General features: G+C 39.7%; 1 protein-coding gene across 2 annotated transcripts in view; it reads left to right on the top strand.

The window, feature by feature from the left end:
- OPHN1 (oligophrenin 1) overlaps positions 1–27,981 on the top strand; it is a 558,532-nt gene that overhangs the window by 188,880 nt on the left and 341,671 nt on the right. For both annotated transcript variants that reach the window (XM_064278400.1, XM_064278398.1), the window contains exons 4-5: positions 17,443–17,504; positions 22,522–22,593. In XM_064278400.1, coding sequence (XP_064134470.1) covers positions 17,443–17,504; positions 22,522–22,593 — 134 coding nt within the window. The remainder of the gene's footprint in view (positions 1–17,442; positions 17,505–22,521; positions 22,594–27,981) is intronic.

Below are 27,981 nucleotides of genomic sequence, written 5' to 3'. Positions count from 1 at the left end.
ATTAACTAAAAGCTTACAATAATACAAGGAGTGTTTATTCAAGAAAAATGGTGAATAATGGAGAGAAGAGTGAGTTTTGTGATGTTTTAACCCTTTCGTGCTCATGGGTACCACTATAGACCAAGTACATTTTCTGCCTCTGATGGTTAATTGGGAAGCTGATGCACCACTGACAGTGCATGCCGTCACAAGGCGGGGACCTTTATGACTGTTGGAAACCAAAGAATCGGGAGTGTGCTGCAAAATACTATTTTTACAGAGTATTATATGAGGTGTCTGAATTTTTGGTAGGAAAAGTAGAGATTAAAAAAATTTTTATTTGTTACACATATGTACCAGTATACTCCGGTGGGGACCCTGGGGTATTATTAGTGGTGCTTCATACATACCACTAAACACTTAGGGTAAGCTTGGGGGAAGGGGCAAGAAAAAAATTATACTGCAATTCAGGCACTCTCAATGATTCAACATGCTTCCAACATAGGGTATCAACAAAAAATTCAAAACAGAAAATAATTTGTTCATGAAAGGGTCAACTTGCCCTAATCCCTTCCCCCTCTCCCCAGCTCTACTGTGGTCTTAAAAATCAACACCTTCACGATCATAAAATCTGTGAGAATCACCATTCGAGCAGTCACTAGAGTGGAAAGTATAAGTGCAGAGCTCCCCAAAAGCCCTATCCTCAACAGTTGTCAGTATTTGACCCTGGTGGCATAGTGGTTAAGTGCTACAGCTGCTAACCAAAAGGTCAGCAGTTGAATCCACCAGGCACTCCTTGGAAACTCTATGGGGCAGTTCTACTCTGTCCTATAGGGTCACTATGAGTCGGAGTCGACTCGATGGCAATGGGTTTTTGGGGCTGGTTCCCTGGAAAACCTCATTCACAGGACTTGTCTTTATTTGAACTACTCAGAGATCTTTCACTAAAAAAGCTTTACCCTGGGACATTTGTCAAAAATAATCACTAGCAATTGTTTAGCACTATCGCTGCTTCACACAGCAAAACAGTTTTAGCAAACAACGAGATGAACAAAAAACTGAAAGGAAAAACTGGGAAATGAGATGTCTGTAGGCAGTTTTGCAAAGCTGCGACATATTCCTAGAAATCTAGTAGGGTATGCACATGCATAGGGCTGTGTGCATGCCCAGGGCTTTGTGCATGTCCTGGAAAGACTTAAGAAGGCCCTATCCTCTCATCTCTGGATGACCTTGAGACTGCAGAAACAGGAAATGAAGGTTAAGGCAGAGTTGTAAACTGCCTGGTTGAGTGTTGAAGACACACCCCAACATACACACACAGAACCTTTTAGCAAAGGCTAGGAGACTTACTGGTTCAAAGCACTTAATAAAATCTCTGTGTAATCATTACCTGACCATTAAGCTAACTGACCAGAGACTTTAGTGGCTTCACACAACAAAAAATACAGATCTTACAGAATTAGTCCACGAAATCACTAAACAAACAATAGCGACAAACAGGGGGATATGATTTATAGAGTTACCACAATGTGTTATTTATAATGTTTACTCTTCAACAAAAATTACAGTACATGGAAAGAAATAGAAAAGAATGGCTTATAAGCAGTTCATGCATAAGAATCAACGTAAATTTAATCTTCAAAATGTGAAGATTAATCAAATCCCCACTTTTCCACTTCTCAGTCATCTCTGATACCACCTGCCCATGCAGCTGCTCCTAGTCCGCTGGGAAGAGTTCGGACCTCACAAGTTGAAAGGACACTGTCCTTCACACTACCAAATAGGCAGACACCAGCTACAAACTCAGGGCTCCACACAATACACTTACTTTTGACCTACTGGCTGAAAGTTTGGGGTTTTCATACTACCCCTTTGGATGACAGCCACTACTTTCACCTGCTGGCTCCCATTACTCCTTTGGGTTTGATAACTCACTGGAATGACTCACAGAAATTACTTACGATTACAGACTTATTATAGCAAAAGGATACAAATCAGGATTATCATAAGGAAGAGATTTATGGATAAGATCTAGGAGAGTTCCCAGCATGGAGCTTCTATATTCCAAAGAGGGCACATCACCCTCCCTTGCCAACCAGGAACCTATCAGGGCCTCCATGTTCAGAACTTTTATTGGCTTCATTAACCAAAATGTAGTCATAATTGAGGGCTTTTAGCATATGTGTGATAGGTTAAATCATGCCTTCTGAGGTTAGTTGTTATCAGGATACCAGGTGGTCTTTCTGGTCTGACCAGCCCCCACTCATTAGCACAAATTCTCAGGTGTGATTTGGAGGTTTTACCTGAATTACTCAGGAAATTCCAAGGGTTATATCTCAGGAACCAAGAACAAAGGCCAAATTGTTTTTGTTTTTGTTTATGATAAGTTGATTCATTACTGCTCTCTCTCTCTCTCTCACACACACACAAACACACACACACACACATACGATAAAAGAAAAGCAAATAAACAAGAAAGAAAAAAGAAAAATACAGAAACTGTCCCTAAGGAAGCCCAGACATTGGACTTAAAATAAAAGACTTTCAATCATTTTAAATATGTTCAGAGAATTAAAAGAAACCATGTTAAAAGAACTAAAGGAAAGAATAGAAATAATGCCTCGCCAAAGGGAGAATAGAAATCAAAATAATAAAAGAGAATTAATAAAAATCCTGCAGTTGAAAAGTACAATAACTGATATGAAAAATTCACTAGAGTGGGAATTCTGGGAAGATTGTGACATGACCCACTGCCCTCGACTCATTTCCGACTCATAGGACAGAGTAGAGCTGCCTCACTATCCCCTTCCCTGCCACTTCTGATGCAGCAGGTGGACAGTTGCAGTGGATCAACGGCTGCATCCCCAGCCAAGGCACAGCTCTCCTGTGCATTGGGAAGGCCTCAATCTCTGGCTCCAAAATAAATAGGACATATCTTGCTACCAGCCTGTTAAGGGTGTATATTCTGACAGCCTAAAGGCAGCCTGAAAGACTAAACTCTCAGTCTGGCTGGATCAGAGAACTCACGGAGAAGAGAGGGAGCAGTGTCCAAGGACTGAATGCTCTACACGCCTGAGGGTTTAGTATGTTCCTGATCTCTCTGGGAGCCTCTGAAGGACTGAAACCTTGGTCTAACCTGAACCAGAGATATCATAGGGAGGAAGTGGGAGCAGTAAGTAGTGTCTGAATGCTGTTCCTGCTTACAAGTTTCTTGCAGAAATTAGTGCTGTTGAAAGCATTGTGTATTTGGGGGAATTAGGAAAGCTAACACCTTGTAAAATTCTTATAACTTCAGCAAAAACTCACAAAGCATACAAAGAAACTAGAAATTATGGCCCACTCAAGTGAACAAGATGATGGAAGCGAAATTGTATTTATAGAAGTATAGTCCATAGAATGGGAGAAAATTTTCAGGGACCATATATCTGATAAGTGTTTGCTATCCAGAATATGTAAAGAAATCTTACAACTTAACAACAAAAAGACAAACGACTCAATCAAGAAATAGGCAAAGCCCTTGAATATACATTTCACCAAAGAAGGTATACAAATGATCAACAAGCACATGAAAAGATGTTCAACATTTCATTAAGTCATTAAGGAAATTAGTCATTAGGGAAATGCAATCAAAACGACAGTGCAATATCACTTCATCCCCACTAAAATGAGTATGATAAAAAATGGGGAAAAAAAGGTGTTGGTGAGGATGTGTAGAAATTGGAACCTTCATCCACTGCTAGTGAGATTGTAAAATGGTATAGTTGCTGTGGATAACAGTTTGGTGGTTCCTCACAAAGTAAAACACAGGACTCAGCAATACTACTCCTAGGTATAAAAAAATATAACCAAAATAATTGAAAGTAGGAGCACAAACAGATACTTGTACACCAGTGTTTATTGCTGCACTGTTCACAGTAGCCAAAAGGTGGAAAGAACCTAAATGTCCATCAGTAGATGAATGGCTAGACAATATGTGGTACATACATACAATGAAATATTACTCAGCCACCAAGAGAAAAGAAACCCTGATACATACAACACACACGATCCTTTAAAACAGTATGTTGAGTGAAATAAGTCAGTCACAAAAGGGCAAATACTGTATGATCACACATAGATACCAAAGTTTATTAATGGTGTTTTTAGTTATCTAGTACTGCTGCTGTAATAGGAATACCACAAGTGAGTTTCTTTAAGAAACAGAAATTTAATTTCTCACAGCTTAGGAGGCTAGGAGCCTGGATACAGGGTACCACCTCTAGGAGAAGGCTTTTTCTCTCTGTGAGCTCCAGAGCAATGTCCTTGTCTTTTTTCAGCTTCTGTTCCTCGGATCTTAGGCGTTCTTCGTGTGGTCTGGCATCCACCTTCCTCCATCTATGTTTCCTTGCTACTGTGCCTAAGCTGCTCTTTTTATATCTCAAAAGTGATTGGCACATACTACACTGATATGGACTTATTAACCTAACAAAGAAAACCTTATTCCCAAATGGGATTACATCCACAGTTATAAGGGTTAGGATTTGCAATACATATTTTTGGGGGACACAATTCAATCCATAACAATGGTCAATTGATTTTTTGACAAGGGTTCCAAGACAGCTCAATGGGGGAAAGAATAGTCTTTTCAAGAAATGGTGCTGGGATATATATCTATATAGACATATGTGAAAAAATGAAGGTTCAACCCCTGCCTCATGACGTATACAAAAAAATTAACTCAAAGTGGATCAAGGGAAGATGGGGCCGAGATGGCGGAATAGTCAGATGCTCCCTGTCGTCCTGCTTACAACAACAACAAAAACCCATTGCCGTCGAGTCAATTCTGACTCATAGCGACCCTATTGGACAGAGTAGAACTGCCCATAGAGTTTCCAAGGAGTGCCTGGTAGATTTGAACTGCCAACCTTTTGGTTAGCAGTCATAGCTCTTAACCACTATGCCACCGGGGCTTCTGCAAGAGTGAGAAGGGAAGGCATTTCAGGACTTAATAGAGAACAGCATAGAAGATCCAAAGGGAGGGGCTGGGCATAGAAAATCTGTTGCTATTAAGTTGATTCTGACTCATAGCGGCCCGATAGGACAGAGTAGAACTGCCCCATAGGGTTTCAAGGAGTGCCTGGTGGATTCGAACTGCCGACCTTTTGGTTAGCTGCTGTAGCTCTTAACCACTACGCCACCAGAGTTTCCTCCTATTACAACAAAGATTTGAAAAAAAACAAGTGGATAAATTATATATGACAATCTAGGAGCCCTGATCATAAAAGACAAAGCTAAAGAGTCAGACTGAACGGCAGGGGGATGGAGAGATGATTCCAAAGCAGTGAAGAACTGCCAGTTGCAAAGTTACCGGCATCAGGCTGGCTGGGTTGGTCAGTGCACGTGGGCTGAGGTGAGTAGTAGTATTCAGGATGCGTCTCCTCACGTTGAGTGAGGCCAGGTGGTGGCAAGTCTGCACAAGCCTCTGGAGCCAGGTGGAAGTGACGCTAGACCTGTTAAAGTTAAGTGCAAGCATCTAACATACCACGTGAGAAAAAAATAACTCCTTCCTCTCCAGGAGTTTCACGGTGGAGAAGTGCCTCTTTCCCCCACCTTACCCCACTCTACTCTGATGCCAGTCCGGCAGTATTCAACAAATGCCATGCCCCCTAAGCTGGAACTCAGGGCTATCCATGCCCAAACCAGTATCATGGCTTTAGAAAACACCATGCCCCCTAAGTTGGGACCTCAGGGCAGTTCAGGAGGCCCTGCCCCTTTGCCTAAGTACTGGCATAAGGGGTCCATGGATTTGCAGCCCCTTCACCTCTGCCTAGACCTGTGTGGGCTGATTCAATACTGCATGCCTTCATTAGCATGAAACAACAGGGCATACACCTGAAGTCTATTTTCAACTGCAACAGCTGGGGGGGAGAGTTACAGATTCACGACATTTGACATCGCCCTGCCAATTAAGTAGGGATCTCACCCACCCACATCAGGGAACCGAGGGCTGATGGTACCACCCACTCTATCCAGCCAGCCACAACAGGGGTCTGAGAATAAGTGGTGCCTCCCAGTCCCTCCAGTCAACAGCATTGGGTGTCCAAGGACTGGCTGCAATACCCACCCCACGGTGCACTCTAGAAGACAGGGACATGCTCTCCACCCAGGAACCTGGGAGCAGCATCAGTCCCCTGCCTTGCTCCGCACATAGCCCCCCTACTGCGGCCAGACACCTGTGCCTGCTCCGAACACCCCTACGCAGCCCTGCCTGTCTAGGACTGTAGGTGAAAGTCTGCACCACACATTCACTGACCAATGACCTGAATACCTGTGCCACACTTACACACGAAAAGTGACTTCTAGGCTCACACATCTAGTAGTTACTCTAACCACCTGGAGATAGGGCGTGACAGCTTCAAAGATGCTGATAACCAAAGTAGCTCACATGCCCAGCCTACTTGGGTATATCAAAACAAAACAAAACAAAAAGCTAGGCCACACTAAAGAAACATACAATAAATAAATATAATAAATTATTGATGACTCAGTGACAAAAAAAAGTCAATATCAAATCACATAAAGTAGCAGGTCAAGATGGCTCCAGCAAGTGACCCCCTCCCCCCAAAAAAAAAACCTGGAAACCTCCTGGAGGAGGATAAGGTCATGGAATTACCTGAAATAGAACTCAAAAGATTAATATACAGCCCTCTCAAGGAGATCAGGCAAAACTCAGATCAAGCCAACGAACACACAGACAAAGCGATAGAGGAATTCAGGAAACAATACAAGAACAGAATGACACAAACAAGCTGTTAGAAATAATAGAGAGACATCAACTAGAAACCCAAAAGATTAACAAGAAAATTTCAGAATTAGACAACTCAATAGAAGGTCATAGGAGCAGAATTGAGACAATGGAAGTCAGAATTAGTGAGATTGAAGATAAATCCCTTGGCACCAATTTATTTGAGGAAAAATCAGAAAAAAGAATGTGAAAAAAATGAATAAAGCCTAAGAATTATGTGGGACACTATCAAGAGCAAAAACCTACAAGTGACTGGAATACCAGAATAAGGGGGGATAACTTAAAACACAGAGAGAATTGCTGAAGATTTGCTGGCAGAAAACTTCCCCGATATCATGAAAGATGAAAAGATATCTATCTAAGAAGCTCAACAAACCCCATACAGGATAGATCCTAAAAGAAAGTCACCAAGACATATTGTAACCAAACTTGCCAAAACCAAAGACAAAGAGTATCTGAGAGTGTCTAGGGATGAATGAAAGCCACCTACAAAGGAAAACCATTAAGACTAAGCTCTGACTATTCAGCAGAAACCATGCAGGCAAGAAAGCAATGTAATGACGTAGATAAAGCCTTGAAGGAAAAAAATTGGCAACAGAATGATCAGTTATTAACCCAGATAGGGGGGTTGCAAAAACAAATCAAAGCTAAAAGACTGAAAATAGGGAAACACAGATGTCAATACATAAATGATGACAACATCAAAACAAAAAGAGGGAATAGTGTTGTCATAGAACTTCCATATGGCAAGGGAGTTAAGGTGATATCAAGAAATAAAAGATTGGTTTAAACTTACAAAAATGAAGGTAAATTTTAAGGTAACCAAAAAGGAAGCTAATAAATCTACCCATCAAAATAAAAAAGAAGAAAAACATAAAGACCCAGCAAACACAAAATGAACACTAATGAAAAAGATGAAAAGAAAATACCTAAAGAAAAAAACTCTGCACAGAAAATTAAGTGGAACAAAGCAAATGTCAACACCACACACACACACACACACAAATACATCCAAATGACAGCAGTAAACTCATACCCATCAATGGGTACACTGAATGTAAATGGACTAAATGGACAAATAAAGAGAGAGTGGCAGAATGGATTAAAAAAAACATGATCTGTCTATATGCTGCCTACAAGAGCCACACTTTAGACTCAAAGACACAAAACAAACTAAAACTCAAAGGATAGAAAAAAAAATATACCAAGCAAACAACAACCAAAAAAGAGCAGGAATGGCAATATTAATCTGTGACAAAATAGACTTTAAAGCAAAATCCACCACAAATGATAAGGAAGGGCACTATATATATTAAAGGGTCAGTATACCTGGAGGATGTAGCCATAATAAATATATATGCACCCAATGACAGGTCTCCAAAATACATAAAACAGACTCTAACAGAATTGAGAAGAAACAAACAGCTCCACAATAATAGTAAGAGACGTCAACATACCACTTTCAATGAAAGATACAATACCCAGAAAGAAGCTCAATGAAGACATGAAAGATCCCTAAATGCCACAGCCAATTGACTTGCTCTCATAGACATATACAGAACACTCCACCCAATAGAAGCCAAGTATACTTTCTTTTCCAACACACATGGAACATCCTCCAGGATAGACCACATTTTAGTCCTCAAAGTAAGCCTTCACAGAATTGAAAACATCAGAATATTACAAAGTGTCTTTTCTGACCATAAAAGTAGAAATCGATAACAGAAACAGCAGGGGAAAAAAAATCAAACACATGGAAACTGAACAACACCTTGCTCAGAAACTGCTGAGTTATAGAGGAGATCAAGGATGGAATAAAGAAATTCATAGAATCAAATAAGAATGAAAGCACATCTTACCAGAACCTTTGGGACACAGCAAAAACAGTGCTTAGAGGTCAACTTATAATAATAAATGCACACATCCAAAAATAAGAAAGGGCCAAAATCAAAACATTAACCCAACAACTCGAACAAATAGAAAGAGAGCAGCAAAAGAAGCCCTCGGGCATGAGAAGAAAGGAAATAATAAAGATTATGGCAGAAATACATGTAATAGAGAGTAGAAAAACAATTGAAAGAGTCAACAGTACCAAAAGTTGGTTCTTTGTAAAGATCAATAAAATCAGCAAACCATTGGTCAAATTCACCGAAGAAAAACAGGAGAGGAAGCAAATAACCTGAATAAAAAATGGGATGGGTTACGTCAGAACAGACCCAACTGGAAAAAAAAAAGGATCATAACAGAATACTATGAAAAATTGTACTCAAACAAATTTGAGAGCCTAGAGGAAATGGATAAATTACTAGAAATACACTACCTACCTAAACTAACACAAACCAAGTTAGAAAAACTAAATACTAAATACACCCATAGTAAGATAAGAGATTGAAGAGGTAATAAAAATAACTCTCAACCAAAAAAAGCCCCTGCCTGTATGGCTTCACTGGAGAATTCTACCAAACTTTCAGAGAAGGGTTAACACCAGTACTACTAAAAATATTTCAAAGCATAGAAAGAAAGGAATACACTCAAACTCATTCTATAAAGCCAGCATAACCCTGATACCAAAGCCAAGTAAAAACGCCACAGTAAAAGAAAGTTACAGACCAATATCTTCATGAAGAAACCCCGGTTGCGTAGTGGTTAAGAACTACGGCTGCGAACCAAAAGGTCAGCGGTTTGAATCCATCAGGCGCTCCTTAGAAATCCTATGGGACAGTTATACGCTGTCCTATAGGGTCGCTATGAGTCAGAATCGACTCGATGGCAATGGGTTTGGTTTTAGTTTGGTTATCCCTCATGAACAAAGATGCAAAAATCCCCAACAAAATTCTAGCCAATAGAATTCAACAACATATCAAAAAAATAATTCATCATGATCTCATGGGCTTCGTACTTGGTATGCAGGGATGGTCCAACGTTAGAAAATCAATATAATCCATCACATATATAAAAGATAAGAACCACATGATCTTATCAGTTGATGCAGAAAATGCATTTGACAAAGTCCAACACCTATTCCTTAAAATAAAAATAAAATTCTCAGGAAAAAAGGAATAGAAGGGAAATTCCTCGACATAATAAATGGCATTTATACAAAGCCAACAGCCAACGTCATTGTAAACAGAGAGAGACTGAGATCGTTCCCTGTGACAACGGGAACCAGGCAAGGACGCCCTTTATCACCACTCCTATTCAACATTGTTCTGGAGGTTCTAGCCAGTGCAATAAGGCAACAAAAAGAAATGAAGCGCATTCAGACTAGTAAGGAAGAGGTAAAACTATCTCTATTTGCAGATGATATGATCTTATACACAGAGAACCCCACAGAATCCACAAGAAAACTACTGGAACTTGGTATAAGATTTCAGCAAAGTATCAGGATACAAGTGAAACATACAAAAATCAGTTGAATTCCTCTACACTAACAAAGAGAACTTCCAAAAAGAAATCACCTAATCAATACCATTTACAATAATCCTCAAGAAGAGTAAGTATTTAGGAATAAGTGTAACCAGAGATGTAAAAAAGACTTATACAAAGAAAACTATAAGACACTACTGAAAGAAACCAAAAGAGACCTACACAAGCGGAAAAACATGCCATGCTCATGGATAGGAAGACTCAACAGTGTGAAAATGTCTGTTCTACCTAAAGCAGTCTATAGATAAAATGCAATTCCAATCCAAATTCCAATGGCAATTTTTAATGAGATAGAGAAGGAAATCACCAACTTCACATGGAAAGGAAAGAGGCCCTGGTTAATAAAACATTTCTGAAGACAAAGAACAAAGTGAGAGGCCTCACACAACTTCATTTTAGAACATATTATACCGCCACAGTAGTCAAAACAGCCTAGTAGTGATACAACAGATACATAGACCAATGGAACAGAATTGAGAATGCAGACGTAAGTCCATCCACCTATGAGCAGTTGATATTTGACAAAGGCCCCAAGTCCATTAAATGGGGAAAAGACAGTCTCTTTAACAAATGGTCTGGCATAATTGGATATCCACCTGCAAAAAAATGAAACAGGAACCATACCTCACACCATACACAAAAACTAACTCAAAATGTATCAAGGAACTAAATCTAAAATCTAAAACGATAAAGATCATGGAAGAAAAAATAGAGACAACGCTAGGAGCCGTAATACATGGCATAAACAGAGTACAAACTGTAACTAATAATGGTTTGTACTTTGTTTATGCCATGTATTAGACTAAATAACTGGGAGCTCCTCAAAATCAAACACTTATGCTCATCCAAGGACTTCAACAAAAAGTAAAAAGAGAACCTATAAACTGGGATATAATTTTTGCCAACAGCATATCCGATCAGGGTCTAATCTCTGAAATCTAAAAGACACTGCAACACCTGAAGAACAAAAGGACAATCCGTTTAAAATTGGGAAAAGAATATTAACAGACACTTCACCAAAGAAGACATTCAGGTGGCTAACAGATACATGAGGAAATACGATCATTATCCTTTAGAGTAATGCAAATCAAAACTACAATGAGATACCATCTCACCCCAACAAGGTTGGTACTAATCCAAAAAACACAAAATAATAAATGTTGGAGAGGTTGTGGAGAGACTGGAACACTTATGCACTGCTGGTGGGAATGTAAAATACTACAAGCACCTTGGAGAATGATTTGGTTTTTTTTTTTTTAAAAGCTAGAAATAGAGTTACCATACGATCCAGCAATCTCACTCTTAGGAATATATCCTAGAGAAATAAGAGCCATTACATGAATAGACATGCACACCCATGTTCATTGCACCATTGTTCACAATAGCAAAAAGGTGGAAACAGCGTAGGTGCCCATCAACGGATGAATGTATAAACAAATTATGGTACATACACACAAGGGAATACTATGCAATCATAAAGAACAGTGATGAATCCATGAAACAGCTCCCAACATGGATGAATCTTGAGGGCATTATGCTGCGTGAAGTCAGTCAGTTACAAAAAGAAAAATATGAAACCGCTATTATAAAAACTCAAAAAAAGGTTTAAACACAGAAAAAAGCATTCTTTGATGGTTACGAGGGTATTGAGGGTGGGGGAAGGGAATTAACTACCTAGATAGTAGACAAGGATCAACTTCAGTGAAGGGAAGGGCAGCACACAATACACGGGAACTCAGCACAAGTGGACTGAAACAAAAGCTAAGAAGTTTCCTGGATATGTCCAGATACTTTGAGGGGCAGAGTAGCTGGGACTGGGGCCTGGGGACCATAGTTTCCGGAGACATCTAGGTCAGTTGGTATAAGAAAGTTGATTTAGAAAATGTTCTGCTTCCCACTTTGGTGAGTTGTGCCTGGGGTCTTAAAAGCTTGGGAATGGCTATCTAAAATGCATCAACTGGTCGCATCCCAGTTGGAGTAAAGGAGAATGAAGAACACCAAAGACGCAAGGAAAATATTAGCCCAAGAGAAAGAAAGAATGACTAAACCAGAGACTCCACCAGCCTGATACCAGAAGAACTAGGTGGTGCCCAGCTATCACCAATGACCATCCTAACAGAGAACACAACAGGGTGTCTCAGTTGGAGCTTGAGAAAAGTGTAGAGCAGAACTCAAATTCATTTAAAAAGGCCAGACTTAATGGTCTGACAGATACTAGAGGTCCCCTGAAGATATGACTCTAAGATGCTCTGTTAACCCAGAACTGAAATCATTCCTGAAACCCACTCTTGAGACAAAGATTAGACAGGACTACAAAACAAGAAATAATACATGTTAGGAGCCTGCTTTTAGTTCAAGCAGATACATGAGACCAAATGTGTGGCTCCTGTCTGGAAGCAGGATGAGAAGCAGGAAGGGACAGGAACTGTTTGAGTGGACACAGGCAACACAGGGTGGTAAGGGGTAGTGTGGTGTCACATTGTGGGAATTGCAACTAATGTCACAAAACTATATGTGTATGAATTTTTGTATGAGAAATTAAGTTGAGCTGTAAACTTTCACCTGAAGCACAATTAAAAAAATATAAAAAGTAGATCAAAGGTATAATGTATGAGCTAAATTTATAAAATTCTTAGAATAAAACATATAAACCTTCATGACCTTGATTATTAGGCAGTGGTTTCTCAGATATGACAACAAAAAGACAAGTGGCAAAAAGAAAATAGGTAATTTAGACTTTACTAAAATAAAAATGTTTATGCTTCAGAGGATACTATAATGAAAGTGAAAAGACAGTCTACATATGGGAAAAACTTTTTGCAAATCATATCTGTGACAAGGCATCTGTGTTCAGTATATATGAAGTACTCTTAGAAATCAACAATGGAAAGACGAATAACCCAATTAAAAACTGGGGTAAGGATTTCAAACACCATTTCTCCAAAGAAGACATACAAATGGCCAATAGACACATGAAAAGATGCTAAATATTATTAGTCATTAAAAAAGCAAACCAAACCCGTTGCCTTTGAGTCGATTCTGACTTATAGCGATTCTATAGCAACTGTGTAGGACAGAGTAGAACTGCCATAGGGTTTCCGTGGAGCGGCTGGTTGATTCTAACTGCTGATCTTTTGGTTAGCAGCGAAGCTCTTAACCGCTGTGCCACCAAGGTTCCCCATTAGTCATTAAAAAAAAAAAAGTCATTAGGGAAACGTAAATAAAAACCACAATGAGATACCACTACTTCACACCCACCAGGATGGTCAGGATCAAAAAGACGGAAGTTAACAAGTGTTGACAAGGATATGGAGAAATCCAAACCTTATATGTAGCTGATTGGCATATAAAATGATGCATCCAATTAGGAAAACATCTTTGGCAGTTCCTAAAAAAATTAAACATAGAGTTACCATGTGACCCAACAATTACATTCCTACATATATACCCTAAAGAATTAAAAACCGGTGTTCAAACAAAATCTTGTAAACAAATGTTTATGGCAGCATTATTCATAACATTGCAATGTATCGATACACAAAATGTGGTATATCGATACATTGCAATGTTACTGAGCTATATAAAGGAATGAAGTACTTGCTTCAATATGAATGAAACTTGAGAACATTATGCTAAGGGAATAAGAATCCAGGCACAAAATACCACATGCTGTATGATTCCATTTATATGAAATGCCTAGAATTGGCAAGTCCATAGGGACAGAAATTAGATTAATCGTTGCCAAGGGCCAGGAGGCAGGGAATGGGGAGGGACTGCTAAAGAATTCATGATTTTTTCTGGGCGTGATGTAAATGTTCTGGAATTAGTGGTAATGGTTACACAGCTTTGTGAATATACTAAAACCACTGAATTGTACACCTAAAAAGCAGTGCATTTTATGGCATGTAAATCATATCTCAATTAAAAGAGAAAAAAAAAAAGGTTTGACCTTTTTAGCTAAAACTCACTTTGAGACATCCTTAATATAGTGGAATTTTCTCGTGAACAATAATGTCAGGCTCATTTTAAAAGCCTAGCTGCTGGTAGGCTGCTGGCTTCCCACTTTCTCTGTTTTGTAATCTATTCCTTTAGTATTTAATAATCTAATCATCAACTACCTCTACCAGGAGAAGTTTAGGCAGTGTGCCAGTGGTAAGTCCCTGGTTCTTTCAGTACTATAGGCCTGGATATGAAACCTAGCTCTGATGTTTACTTTCTGTGTGATCTTGAACAAGTTGCTCAGTGTCTGTAAGCCTTGGTTTTCTCCCCTTTTAATTAGGGATATTAGCACCTACCTAACAATGTTATTGTGAGTATTAATTCGTCTAATGTATATAAACCTCAGCAGGAGGGCTTGACACATTTACGGTTCTGGAAATTAATCTTTTCCTGAAAATGTTCCAAAATGATACTTGTCACATTTCCTGTAGCGGCAAGCTCATCTTGCCTGAAGTATGCCAGGAAAAAAAAATGAAAAGATTCTCTCACTGTTTTGTAGCATAAAATATTTTGGGGCAGGAGGTCAATGAACATTCTCATTTTTTTCATACTTACTCTCTCTGAGTCTTACTCAGAATTTTTTCTTCTGAGTAAGAAGAATTTTGAATGCATTTGCAGTTTTTGCAAAGGTGACTTTTCCAGGTATTTGCAACAACTTAATCTTCAGAAGAAATACATTGTCTTGTATCCTATATTTCCTGAACTTAGTTTCCTTGATACTGGAAATACTGGACTAGTTATAGTTCCCATAGTAGGGGAATATCTATTTTTTTTTAATTAGAAAAATGTTAATATGGCAGCATTTGGTTTTTTCCAGGCTTTCAATATGTTTTCTTTAGTTCAGATACCACTTGAGAATATAGTTCCTGTCTGGTAAGAAGTTGGGAAATTTAGAAAAGTATTTATTAGAATTTGAAGGGCTAGTAAAGATTGTTTAGCTTAGTTTACTATTTTTGTATATGAATAAATTGAAGTCCAGTGAGTAGAAGTGACTTGTTGATAGCTGTCCTGCCAGTAAGTGGCAGAGCTGAGACTAGAAGAGTGGACAGTTGGAATGGGGGAGAAGGGACTAACATTTATCATATATCATATGCTGTGTGTTGGCAGGAGTCCCTGGGTGGTGCAAATGGTTAGTGCATTCTGCTGCTAACTGAAAAATTGGAAGTTCAAGTCTACCCAGAGGCACCTCAGAATAAAGGCCTGGTAGTCTATATGTGAAAGAACAGCCAAGAAAACCCTACGGAGCACAGATCTACTCTGACACACATGGGGTCGCCATGAGTCAGAACTGACTTGGCAGCAATGGGTTTATTGGTTTATGTGTTGACACTCAACATTTGCCATCTAATTTAATCGTTACAGAAACACTCTCAGATAAATAGCATGATGCCCAATTTACAGCTGAGGCAACTGAAGATCAAAGGTCAAGTCACATAGTGAGAGGATGATAGAATAAGCTTGTAAATCCAGGTCTCTCTCTCTAGAGGTTATGCTCCCTCTGTCTCTCTGTGCTATTCCCCAAGCTAAAATCCTCATCATCTAATACCCTGTCTATTAGTCTTTCTACAATACCACTTGCCTTTCTTATCTACAATTCCACAAAGGTCTCTTTCTTCAAGAAACTGAGAAGAAACATAACTAGAGTACAGGGAGGTGGATTTTACATTAATATTAAGGAAGACGTTTTAATAGAGAAATCCAGAAAGTGGGGAATGGCTTGCCACAGGAGAGAGTGAGCACCCAGGCATTTAGAGTGATGAACTGCCTCAGTTTGCCCAGGGCTGAGAGATTTCTTGGAATGTGGGGCTTTCAGTTTTAAAACTGGGGCAGTCATAGGCATACTGGGACAAGTTTGTTACCCCACCATCATGCCATTTGAGGTTTTTGAGCAGGGGCTGGGTAGCTGCTAATGGTGGTTGTTTCCCAGGGCCCCGAAGCATCACACTAGGGTTTGGACAAGACCACATGAGTCCCCTGTGTTACTGTGGAATAAGGTATTTACCTTGTTTGTGTTTTTAGGCCTAATGTTCACATTCCCCTGGTAAAATCAGTCACAGAGGGTACAATAGTGGGTCTTACTGCTCTTTGTACTACTAGAGCATAGTTTTGTTGTTGTTATAATTTTGTTTTATTCATTTTTTTTAATAGAAGAACATACTCCCAGATAGTTAAACTTAGACTCAAGCTCTGCATTTTTATTGGGTCAAACCAATTAAATCTTCTGGCACTTAGCAGGTAAATCCAGGATTAATTGGTCTGGGGAGGAGTATGGCACTGGTATTTGTTTAAGCTCCTCAGTTAATAAGCAGCCCTGGTAGTGCAGTGGTTAAGCACTTGGCTGCTGACCTACAGGTCTATGCTTCAAACCCACCAGCCACTCTGCAGGAAAAAGATGTGACAGTCTGCTTCCGTAAAGATTTACAGCCTTGAAAACCCTATGGGAGAAGTCTACTGGATCCTGTAAGGTCACTATGAGTTGGAATTGACTAGACAGCAGAGAGTGGGCCTCAATTAATGTGTAGTCAGGGATGACAATCACTGCTTTAGAACAAAAAGAAAGGAAGAGAACTAAGTGATTGAATGGTTACCATGTATGCTGAGAACTGTACGTGTATTATCTTAGTTATCAAAACAACCCACTGAGATAAGAATTATTTCCAGAAAAGGAAAGTGAGCCTCAGAGAGATTGAGTAACTGACTTAAGGTTACAGAGGTGGTAAATTGAATGTGCTTTTTACTCAACCTCAGTGCTTCTAAAACCAAGAAAAATGACACTTAATAAAACTGGTTTCCATCCCATTGTTTCATTTGATCTCCGTAACTACTCTGAAGTAACTATTATTAATATTTTACAAATGAAGAAATTGAATCATGATGAGCCTAAATTGATTGACATAAAGTTGTTTAGGTTGGTGAGTAGTGGAGCAGGGACCTGAACCCAAATCTTGGTATAGTAGAGCTGCCTTCCCACAGCACACTCATTGCCCCCTCTCCGAATCTGTTTGCTTATCTGTGAAAAGAGAGAAGCCCTGGCTGCTCCCAAGTGTAGCTGTGAAGGTTAAATGAAATATCATATATGAAAGAGCTCAGGGGTATTAGCAAAAAAGAACCATTCATTAGCATTTGGCACCTTCCTCAAGTGGCCATGTGTGTTTGGGACATTGGTCCCTACCTCATGTCCCACAGATCTCTCTGTCCACTTGCCTATCAAGCCACATGATTAATATGCTTCATTTTTTATTCTCTCCTTCCAGCTGAATCTTTCAAAGAATTTGCTGAATTGCTCAATGAAGTAGAAAACGAGAGGATGATGATGGTAGGTCATCAACACTGGGCCTGGAGCTGAGATCGTGGGGATTTTTCCTGTCTTTGTTGGTTGGATTCACCCTCTATTATTTCTGTTTTTATGCAAGCTCTCACTCTGAGGTTTGGTATTAGGTAGAGAAAAATTAGCATGGATATCCTATCCCTGTTTATTTCAGTGACAAAAGATTTCAGAAGAGATTAAACTAGGCTGTTGAATATGTTGACAAAAACTGTGATCTTTCTGAATTATCTTTTTATGAATTTGTTTCTCTGCTTCCAGAAATACAAATATGGCCTTTATTTATATTTGGCAGCTATTGTTTTATTTAAAGCTATGTGCAAATGTTTTTCCCCTTACATTTAAAATCTAATTCTTTTAAAATTTTAAAAATGATCTTTTTGTATAGTCTCCAGACCAGCAGGATCAGTATCCCCTGGTAAATTGTTAAAAATGCAGATCCTTAGACCCCACTCCAGACCTACTGGGGACTTACAAGGGAAAACCATGCCAAAGTACTTTCGTTGGTCAATATTGGTTTATATTAGGGGTGCAAGGGTAAGGTGGGAACTCTGGAGAGGACAGAAAAGAGGTTTGCCTTCACTTGCTCTCATAAGCTGACTTACTGTTGGCATCTCATGCTTGCTAAATACATTTGTTCCAATAGCAAGAGTTCTTTCATCTGAAATCTTTCTCTGCTTCAACAGTATGGTACTCACATCCCATCTAGGCTCCTAGAGAGGTAGGAATGAAGGCAGGTAGGGCAGTTAGAGACTTAGAATACCACTAACTTACTTGTTGACTTCAGACTAATCACTTTATTTCCCTGGGCCTCCCTTTCCTTATTCATAAAATGAGAAAAATAACCCCTACCTCCCACGGTTGTTGTAAGTACTCTGAATGATATAATGAATATGGCAGTGTTTGATAAAGGGCAAAAAATTGTTTCTAGTATTGTTGGTTTCCTCAAGATTCAGCTGAGGAAGTGTGACTTGGGAATTCTCTTGCTTTAAGATTCACTTCTAAAGATAGCAAAATTTGCTTCTAAAAACTTGTTTCTAAAGAGAGACCAATATTTGTGTTTTTCCTGGAGCCTAGCAAATGGCCCACTAGCCAGTCCTCACTCTACTAAACATTCTGGCCAAAGAATTTGTGGACTGCTGCCAATTTGATCTCAAACACATTCACCCTCAATTCATTCAGAAGCCACTAGAAAGCTTAGCTTTACTTCTTTTCAACCCTAGTTGCTTCTTGATCCCTTTTTTTTACCTAATAACAAAACTCTAAAATATTGAAGTAGGAGTCATCTTTTGAGAAGTTGTTTTTCCCACTCTTCTTGCTGGTTCTCTGCCACAGGATGGACTACTTTTCTTCTGTCTTTAATTGTATTGTGCCCTTTTTTCCCCATGACTCTTCAATCACGTGAATGTTGGCCTCTTATTTACCACTTAATTCTAGGAATGTTGTGAAGGGTAGGTTCATCGGGGCCTTTCACACCATGCCAGGAATTCATTGCTTGATTTAACTTCTTGCATTTCCTGGAGCTGAGGTAAAAGGACTCCTCTACCCCAATCTGGATAATTTGGGATGTGTTAAACACCTTTTTATTCTTTCTAAAAGAAGAGGCAAAAAGAAACTTTGGAATAACAGGAAGCAAGTTCACAGCCCTAGAATGTGTCAGTTGCAAATATCTAGTCGTTCCCATAAATGAATTTAAATTGTGGCAGGAACTATGGAGGGAAGATATGAGGAGGAGCATTCCAGCTGTGATGTTCTTAAATAGTAGAATGGCTATCTGGGAGAGGTAGTAGTATCCCAGAAGGTGGCCTTTAAAAGTGTGGATAACAGACTTCCTATATGATCAGGGAAAGGGGGTATGCCTAGATGCCTTTCTTAATCTCAAGGGGACTCTGTTGGCAATGTGCAAGGTCTGTCTTTGAGAACTGCCAAGGATCATCTAATGAGGCACATAATATTTCAAACAGTGCATCCTCAATGCCCTCTGGTAACTGGTTAACCATTAAAGATCCCTGAGTAGTCTTGCATTACTGGGTTGAATACTGTCTGTTCTGCTAAGTGCCTTAATCCAGTATTAGTTTGGACTTCATCTAATAGAAACCTGATTAGATAAATTTACTAATGTGTTTAGGATGTTACTTCCTATATTGAAGACTCTACTCTGAGACAGCAGGTAAGAGCTGTTCTCCCCAAGAGCTTCCAAAATAGATGCGGTGATCAGAAAGGAGACTAAAGACCAATTATGCTCAAAAGTGTTTTTTTGAGTAGTTGCTAGACTTCTAAGAGGTTTAAGGATAAAACAAAATGAAATGAGAGTCAATCTTCAACATAACCTTTGCCTACAGCTCTAGCTCTCTGATCTGGCAGAAAGTAATACAATAACCAGTGAGTGTTAGGGAGAGAAAAAAGTTCAAAGTATCTGTGTTGTAGGGGGCTGGGAGCAATATTGCCAATCTGACGAAGGGAAAGCTATGGTCTCCAGTTTCAGTGAATCATGTACCACTTTCCTAGACTGAACTGGGGCCAAACAGCTAAAAACAGTGACCTTTGGACCCTGTGTGAGGCAATGCTGGCATACTTGCTTATGTAGGAAAATCTTCCTTGGACATGAAAAACCAGGACCATTGCACCATCTTGGGGATGCCTGCGTATTCAGTAGCCCATGTTACTCCCTTGGAAGTGGCATGTACCCTTCTTATTCAAAGACAAACTTCTTCAGGGTTTCCCAGGTGACCGCTTTTTCATGTTACCTTTGTGAAACTGGTAATAATTTTTATAGTTCTTTATCCAGCCTACCCCAAAACTTTTAGTGGCATAAACTAAAATCATTTTATCACATTTCACTCTTTTGTGGGTTAGGAATTCAGGCAGGGCTCAGCTGAGTGATTCTTACCGTCTACATTGGTGATATTCACCTGGCAGATGGGTTGACCTGGAGGGTCCAAGACAGCTTCGCTCACATGTCTGGTACCTTGGCAGAGATAACTGGATGGGTGGGCTCAGTTGTGACTGTTGACCAGAGTGTTTACATTTGGCCTCTCCAGCTTAATAGTCTCAGGGTAGTCCTTCTTCTTACAAAGTGGCTCAGGGCTCCCAAATGTAGCTTCAGGCCTTGGAAATCACATAGTGCCACTTCTTTAGTACTCTATTGGTAAAAGCAGTAACAAGCCTACTCACATTAAAGTATAGGGTACATAGACATCGCCTCTCAATGGGAGGATTATCAAAGAATTTGTGGCCAGATTTGAAAACTGCCAAAACAGTAAAGAAAAGTGACTCCAGTGAACTCATTTGGTTCCAGGTAGTTGATAGCATATAAACCACAGTCCAATAAAGTGTAGTGTGTGTGGGCTGATACTTTCAGCAGAAAAATTCTTGTTTCCAATCAAGGAGAGCCACCAGTGTCTTTATTTTTTATTCCAAGTCTGCTAGTTGAGCTGTGATTGAATGTGAGATCAAAGTGAATCTTCGTAGGTATCAGGGACTTCTGTAGAAAAGCCTCTACTGGGATAAGTATGAATCCAGGGACTTTCTTGCCATTGGCTAATGAACACACCAAGGGCTACAGGGGGCCCTAAGTGTCACACTGGGAAGTAAGTTATAGTATGATTAGAACCAATCGGGATAACGAAAATTTCATAGATCCAGTAGATGAAGAGATGAGAATCAGATAGAGCCTTGAAGTCTAGGCAGACAAGAGGTCTGTTTTTAGAAGAATCATCAAGGGGAGGGATGGGTTACCTGATTTTATAAAGCTAGGCTTATAGCAAACAGGGTTTAGAAGGCCAGTCCTAGAAATACTGGCCGTCAGAAGACATATAGAGGATGACTCTGACCCTAAGGTAGAAATGGTTTGTTCTTGTCCAGTTTTTTATTTCCTGTTGTGTGTGGGCAGTCCTGGTATGACCAGTATTAGGAGTATTAGGATTAGGAGGTCAGAGATCACAAGATTGTTCTCACATAAAGGTTAGCAGTGCCTTGTTAGGACATTGCCCATTTAGCTGAACCTCGAATCATACCTGGACACAAACAGGAGGCCTGCAGGACCTGTATAAAATATGTACTAATGACCCAGCTTGACATGCTTTTTGGTGGTAGGTTAAAATTGCTTCTTAGTCTGGAGAATACATGAATGGTTAAAACTGGCTCTGTCACTAGCTTTTCGTTGTGAAAATATGTTTTGTCTTGACTTTACGTCTAATGTGACAGGAAAGCCAGTCTGTTGTTTCCCTGTTTTGTAATAGATCAGAAATTAATGCAGTGGTTCTTAAAAGCTAGCCCTTCAGATGCCTTCTCTGAGGCCTTCCATTTTAGTGAAATTAACTCACCACTGAGGAACCAAACCCCACTTGTTGCCTTGGACTCATGCAAATTCCCAAGAGCTTTGTGTACTTCATCTGCCCACAGAGCAAGGAGTTCAATTTGGATTGAACGTTTTTATATCTCCAGAACCCCATATCAATGCCCATATTTTTAGTACCCATCAACTACTGAGCATCAATAGTTAGGTAATTTGAAGGCCTGGTTCAGTGTGCTTGAGGATGCTATAATACACTCCAAATGCTGAAGGAAATGTTCTGGCTTTATGACACACCAGGGCAGCACTGGGATTTATCCTGATGCTGTTACTGCTAACTTATTTGCCTACTTATGAAATGGTTTGCACTTGGTGCAATTGGCCTTTTCATGTATTCTTCTTTTTTCCACATGTACTGCAGGTCCCCAGGTGTGATAGACATGACTGTAGATATTTCTGGATTAAAAATCTAGAACAGACTATCAGTAAAGTTATAGAGAAATGCCCCTAATGTTCCTTCTCTCACTTCTTCTGTAAGCATTTGATTTGCTAAGACCAATGTGGAAAAAAGACTGTAACAAAAACAAAGAGAATAAACAAACCAGTTAACACTTTGCAGGGTTGTATATTGCAAGGAGATTGTCTTAGCAGGAATCTTGTATCTGAACCTTGTTAACTTCAAAGTTGTTTTGTGTGCTTATTCTTTTTCTCTAGGTACACAATGCTAGTGATTTGCTGATCAAGCCCCTGGAAAATTTCCGGAAGGAGCAAATAGGCTTTACCAAGGTACATTTTCTTCTAAATGTATAACATGATTTTTACAGCATTTTAGTAGTCTATTAGCCTATCATTCACCACATATCTAGAGAATTAGTTTCTCTGAGAAAAATTAGCTTGGAAAATCTGGAATTGGCTCCTTGCAGTGTTGTCAACTAGTGGACAGGTCACTTCTCCTTTTGGGTCTTCAGTTTCACTAGCTGAAAAAGGGGCTCGATAATACAAGCTAAATGTATTTACTATCTACTATGTGCTGAGCAGGGCCCTGATGGCACAGTGGTTAAGAGCTTGGCGGCTAACCAGAAAGGTTGGCAGTTTGAATCCCCCAGCTGCTCCTTGGAAACCCTATGGGGAGTTCTGCTCTGTCCTGTAGGGTCTCTATGAGTTGGAATCAACTCAGATATGTACTGAGCACTGGGCTAGGTGCTTTATATGTATTCTCAAATCACAACAACCTTGTGAGGTAGTGGTATTATCCACATTTACAAATGAGGCAACTGAGGCTTGGACAACAAATAGCATGACTAAAGTTACATAGCTAATAAATGACAGTGAGCAGGATTTGGACCTGAGGATTTTTCTAGCTCCAAATTCATTAAGCCATACTGTATAGATCTGTGCTGTTCGGTATGATCCAGACCCAAACCCAGTGCACTAGCTTTTTAAATGAAATAGAATTAACAGTTCAGTTCTGCAGTTGTGCTAGCCACATTTCAAGTGCTCAGGAGCTACATGTGGCTAGTGACTACTGTATTAGATAATGAAGATATTGCTATCTCCATCATTGCAGAATGTCCTATTGGATAACGCTGTGCTAGATAATCTCAGATTTCTTTCAGTTTGACCATCCCTTGAATTTCCCTAATTCCTCAGTGTTTCATAAAGGGGTGTGAAGAATTTTCAATTTTAGTCTTTTGAGTTAGCTACAGGCCTGTTCATAAGCACCAGTATGTAGCCAACATGTAGCCAAGGTAGTCTCTTCTACCAGAACTAAAATATAGCATCTTGGCCAAGCATCCAGTTCTTTTAGGACTAAGAACACATGCACCATCCAGTGGGTATTACCTGGACCATCATGACAAACAGTTTGTATTAAGGATATGGAAGTAGCAAGTTCTGAGATGAAAAGGAAGACTAGTGGATGTGCTCCCACTGCCTCATGTCATCAGTCAGGTTGACATGAACATTATATGAAATAAGTGGCATTCAAACAAAGTGAGTTTTCTGGATTCCATGTGCTTCATCTTTTCATCTGTAGTCTCATTAACATCGATCCTTAATTGGGAAGGAATATAATTAAAGGGCAGTAGAAATTTAATTTTTTTTTTAATTTTTGTTTATTGTACTTTAGATGAAGGTTTACAGAGCAAACTAGCTTCTGATTAAACAATTAAACACATATTGTTTCGTGACATTAGTTGCCAAACCCATGCCATGTCAACACTCTCCCCTTCTTGGGTTTGGGTTCCCCATTACCAACTTTCCTGTCCCCTTCTGCCTTCTTGTCCTTGCCCTTGGGCTGGTGTGCCCATTTAATCTCATTTTGTTTTATGGGCCTGTCTAATTTTGGCTGAAGGGTGAACCTCAGGAGTGACTTTATTACTGAGCTATAGGATGTCCAGGGGCCATACTCTCGGGGTTTCTCCAGTTTCTGTCAGACTAGTAAGTCTGGTCTCTTTTTGTGAGTTAGAATTTTTCTCCAGCTCTGTCTGGGATGCTCTATTGTGATCCCTGTCAGAGCAGTCAGTGGTGGTAGCCAGGCACCATCTAGTTGTGCTGGACACAGTATGGTGGAAGCGATCTTTCCCTAGTGTCTTTGACCTTCTTCATTCTCACTTGCTCCAGATGGGGTGAGACCAGTGGAGTATCTTAGATGGCCACTCATAAGCTTTTAAGATCTCAGATGCTACTCACCAAAGTAGAATGTAGAAAATTTTCCTTATAAACTATGTTATGCTAATTGAGCTAGATATCCCCAAAGACTCTGATCCCCACAGCCCTCAGCCCAGTGATTTGGTCCCTCAGGGAGTTTAGATGTTTCTATGGAGCTTCCATGACCTTGCCTCGGACATGTTGTGTTGGTTTTCCCAGTATTGTGTACTGTCTTACCCTCCACCAGTTACCACTTACTATTGTCTAGTTAGTGTTTTTCCCTCCCACCCGTCACCTCCCTCGTCAACATCAAAGATTGTTTCTTTTTGTGTGTAAACCTTATCATGAGTTTTTATAGTAGTGGTCTCATATAATATTTGTCCTTTTGTGATTGACTTATTTCACCCAGCATAATGCCCTCCAGATTCATCCATGTTGTGAGATGGTTCTCAGATTCATCACTGTTCTTTATCGATTTTGAGTATTCCATCGTGTGAATATCCCATAATTTATTTATCCATTCATTTGTTGATGGGCACCTAGGTTGTTTCCATCTTTTTGCTACTGTGAACAATGCTGCAATGAACATGGGTGTACATATGTCTATTTGTGTGACTGCTCTTATTTCTCTAGGATATATTCCTAGGAGTGAGATTGCTGGATCATACAATATTTCTATTTCTAGCTTTTTAAGGAAGCACCATATCATTTTCCAAAATAGTTGTACTGTTTTGCAATCCCCACCAGCAGTGCATAAGAGTTCCAATGTCCCTGCAACTACTCCAACAATTGTTATTTTCTGTTTTTTTGATTCGTGCCAGTAACGTCGGGGTGAGATGGTATGTCATTGTGGTTTTGATTGGCATTTCTCTAATGGATAGTGAATACAAGCATTTCCTCATGTATCTGTTAGCCACTTGAATGTCTGCCTTATGAAGTATCTGTTCATATCCTTTGTCCAGCTTTTTAAATTGCACTTTGGGTGAAAGTTTACAGCTCAAGTTAATTTCTCATAAAAATATTTATATACATATTGTTATGTGACATTAGTTGCAATCCCTGTAATATGACAGCACACTCCTCCTTTTCACCCCAGGTTTCTTGTGTCCATTCAACAAGGTCCTGTCTCCTCCTGCCTCCCCATCCTGCCTCTGGGCAGGTGCTGCCCGTTTGCTGTTGTGTGTCTGATTGAACTAAGCAGCACGCTCTTCACGAGTATTATTTTATGTTTTATAGTCCAGCCTAATCTTTGTCCTTTGTCTGGAAACCCTGGTAGCACAGTGGTTAAGAGCTATGGCTGCTAACCAAAAGGTCAGTGGTTTGAATCCACCAGGTGCTCCTTGGAAACCATGTGGGGCAGTTCTACTCTGCCCTATAGGGTCTCTATGAGTCAGAATCGACTCGACCACAATGGGTATATAACGGGTAATCTTTGTTGGGCTTCGGGAATGGTTTTAGTTATAGGTTAACAGAGTGTCTAGGGGCCATGGCTTCAGAGGTTCCTCCAGTCTCAGTCAGACCACTAAGTGTGGTCATTTTATGTGAATTTGAGTTCTGCTCTGCACTCCTCTCCAGCTTCATCAGGGACTCTCTGTTGTGTTCCCTGTCAGGGTGATTATTGGTGGTAGCTGGCCACTATCTAGTTCTCCTTATCACAGGCTGATGGAGTCTGTGGTTAATGTGGCCCTTTTGTCTCTTCAGCTAATATTTTCCTTGTGTCTTTAGTGTTCTTCATTCTGTATTACTCCAAGTGGGTTCAGACCCATTGATGCATCTTAGATGGCTCCTCGCAAACTTTTAAGACCCCAGACATCACTCACCAAAGTGGGATGCGGAACATTTTATTAATAAACCTTGTTACGCCAATTGACCTAGATGTCCCCCAAAACCATGGTCCCCAGGCCCCAGCCCTAGCAACTCTGTCCTTCAAAGTGTTTGGTCGTGGTCAGGAAACTTCTTAGCTTTTGCTTTAGTCTAGTTTTGCTGACTTCCCCGGTAATGTGTGTTATTTTCCCCTTCACCTAAGATGATTTTTGTCTACTATCCAGTTAGTGATTTTCCTCCCTCCCCGCCCTGGTAATCATCAAATAATGTTTTCTTCTGTTTTTAAACCTTTTCTTGAGTTCTTATAATATTGGTCTCATACAAAATTTGTTCTTTTGCGGCTAATTTGTCTCAGCATAATGCCCTCCAGATTTATCCATGTTGTGAGATATTTTGCAGATTCATCATTGTTCTTTATTATTGCATAGTATTTCATTGTGTGTATGTACCATAATTTGTTTATGCATTCATCTGTCGATGGGCACCTAGGTTGTTTCCATGTTTTTGCTATCGTGAACAGTGCTGCAGTGTGGGTGTGCATATATCTATTCCTGTGACTGCTTTTATTTCTGTCGTATATATTCCAAGGAGTGGGATTGCTGGATCTTATGGCACTTCTATTTCTAGCTTTGTAAGGAAGCACCAAATCAGTTTTCAAAGTAGTTGTACCATTTTACATTCCCACCAGCAGTGTATAAGTGTTCCAGACTCTACCCAACCTCTCTAAAATTAATAATTTTGTGTTTATTAGATTAGTGCCAGCCTTGTAGGGGCAAGATGGCATCTCATTGTACTTTTGATTTGCATTTCTCTAAAAGGTAACGATCCTGAGCATTTCCTCACGTATCTGTTAGCCACCTGAGTGTCTTCTTCGGTGAAGTGTTTGTTCATATCCTTTGGCCATTTTTTAGTTGGGTCATATGTCTTTTTGTTGTTGAGGTGTTATAGTATCTTGTAGAATTTAGAGATTAGACTCTTATCAGATATGTTGTAGTCAAAATTTTTTCGAAGTCTGTAGGTTCTCTTTTTACTCTTTCGGTGAAGTCTTTTGATGAGCATAAGTGTTTAATTTTTAGAAGATCCCAGTTATCTAGCTTAGCTTCTGGTGTTTGTGTACTATTAGTTATGGTTTCTATACCATTAATGCTGCGTATTAAGCCCTCCAACATTGACACTATTTTTTCTTCTACGATCTTTATAGTTTCTGGTTTTACTTTTTGGTCTTTGATCCATTTTGAATTAGTTTTTGTGTATGGTGTGAGGTATGGGCCTTGTTTCATTTTTTTGCAGACGGACGTTGAGTTTTCCAGCATCACTACTTAGAAAGACTGTCTTTTCCCCATTTGATAGACTTTGGGCCTTTGTCGAAGTTCAGGTGACCATAGGTGGATGGATTTACATCTGGGTTCTCAGTTCGGTACTCTTGGTTAATGTATCTGTCATTGTACCAGTATCAGGCTGTTTTGACTACCGCAGCCGTATAGTAGTTTCTTTGGTCTGGTAGTTCAAGTCCTCCTACTTTATCCTTGTTCTTCAGTAGTGTTTTACTTATCTGAGTCCTCTTCTCTTTTTATATAAAGTTAATGTCTTAGTCATCTAGTGCTGCCATTACAGGAATACCACAAGTGGATGGCTTTAACAAAGAGAAATTTATTTCCTCAGTCTAGTAGGTTAAATGTCCAAATTCAAGGCATCAGCTCT

Source organism: Loxodonta africana, chromosome X (genome assembly GCF_030014295.1).
Source record: "Loxodonta africana isolate mLoxAfr1 chromosome X, mLoxAfr1.hap2, whole genome shotgun sequence".
Lineage (NCBI taxonomy): Eukaryota > Metazoa > Chordata > Mammalia > Proboscidea > Elephantidae > Loxodonta > Loxodonta africana.
This window is presented reverse-complemented; position numbering and strand designations above follow the sequence as displayed.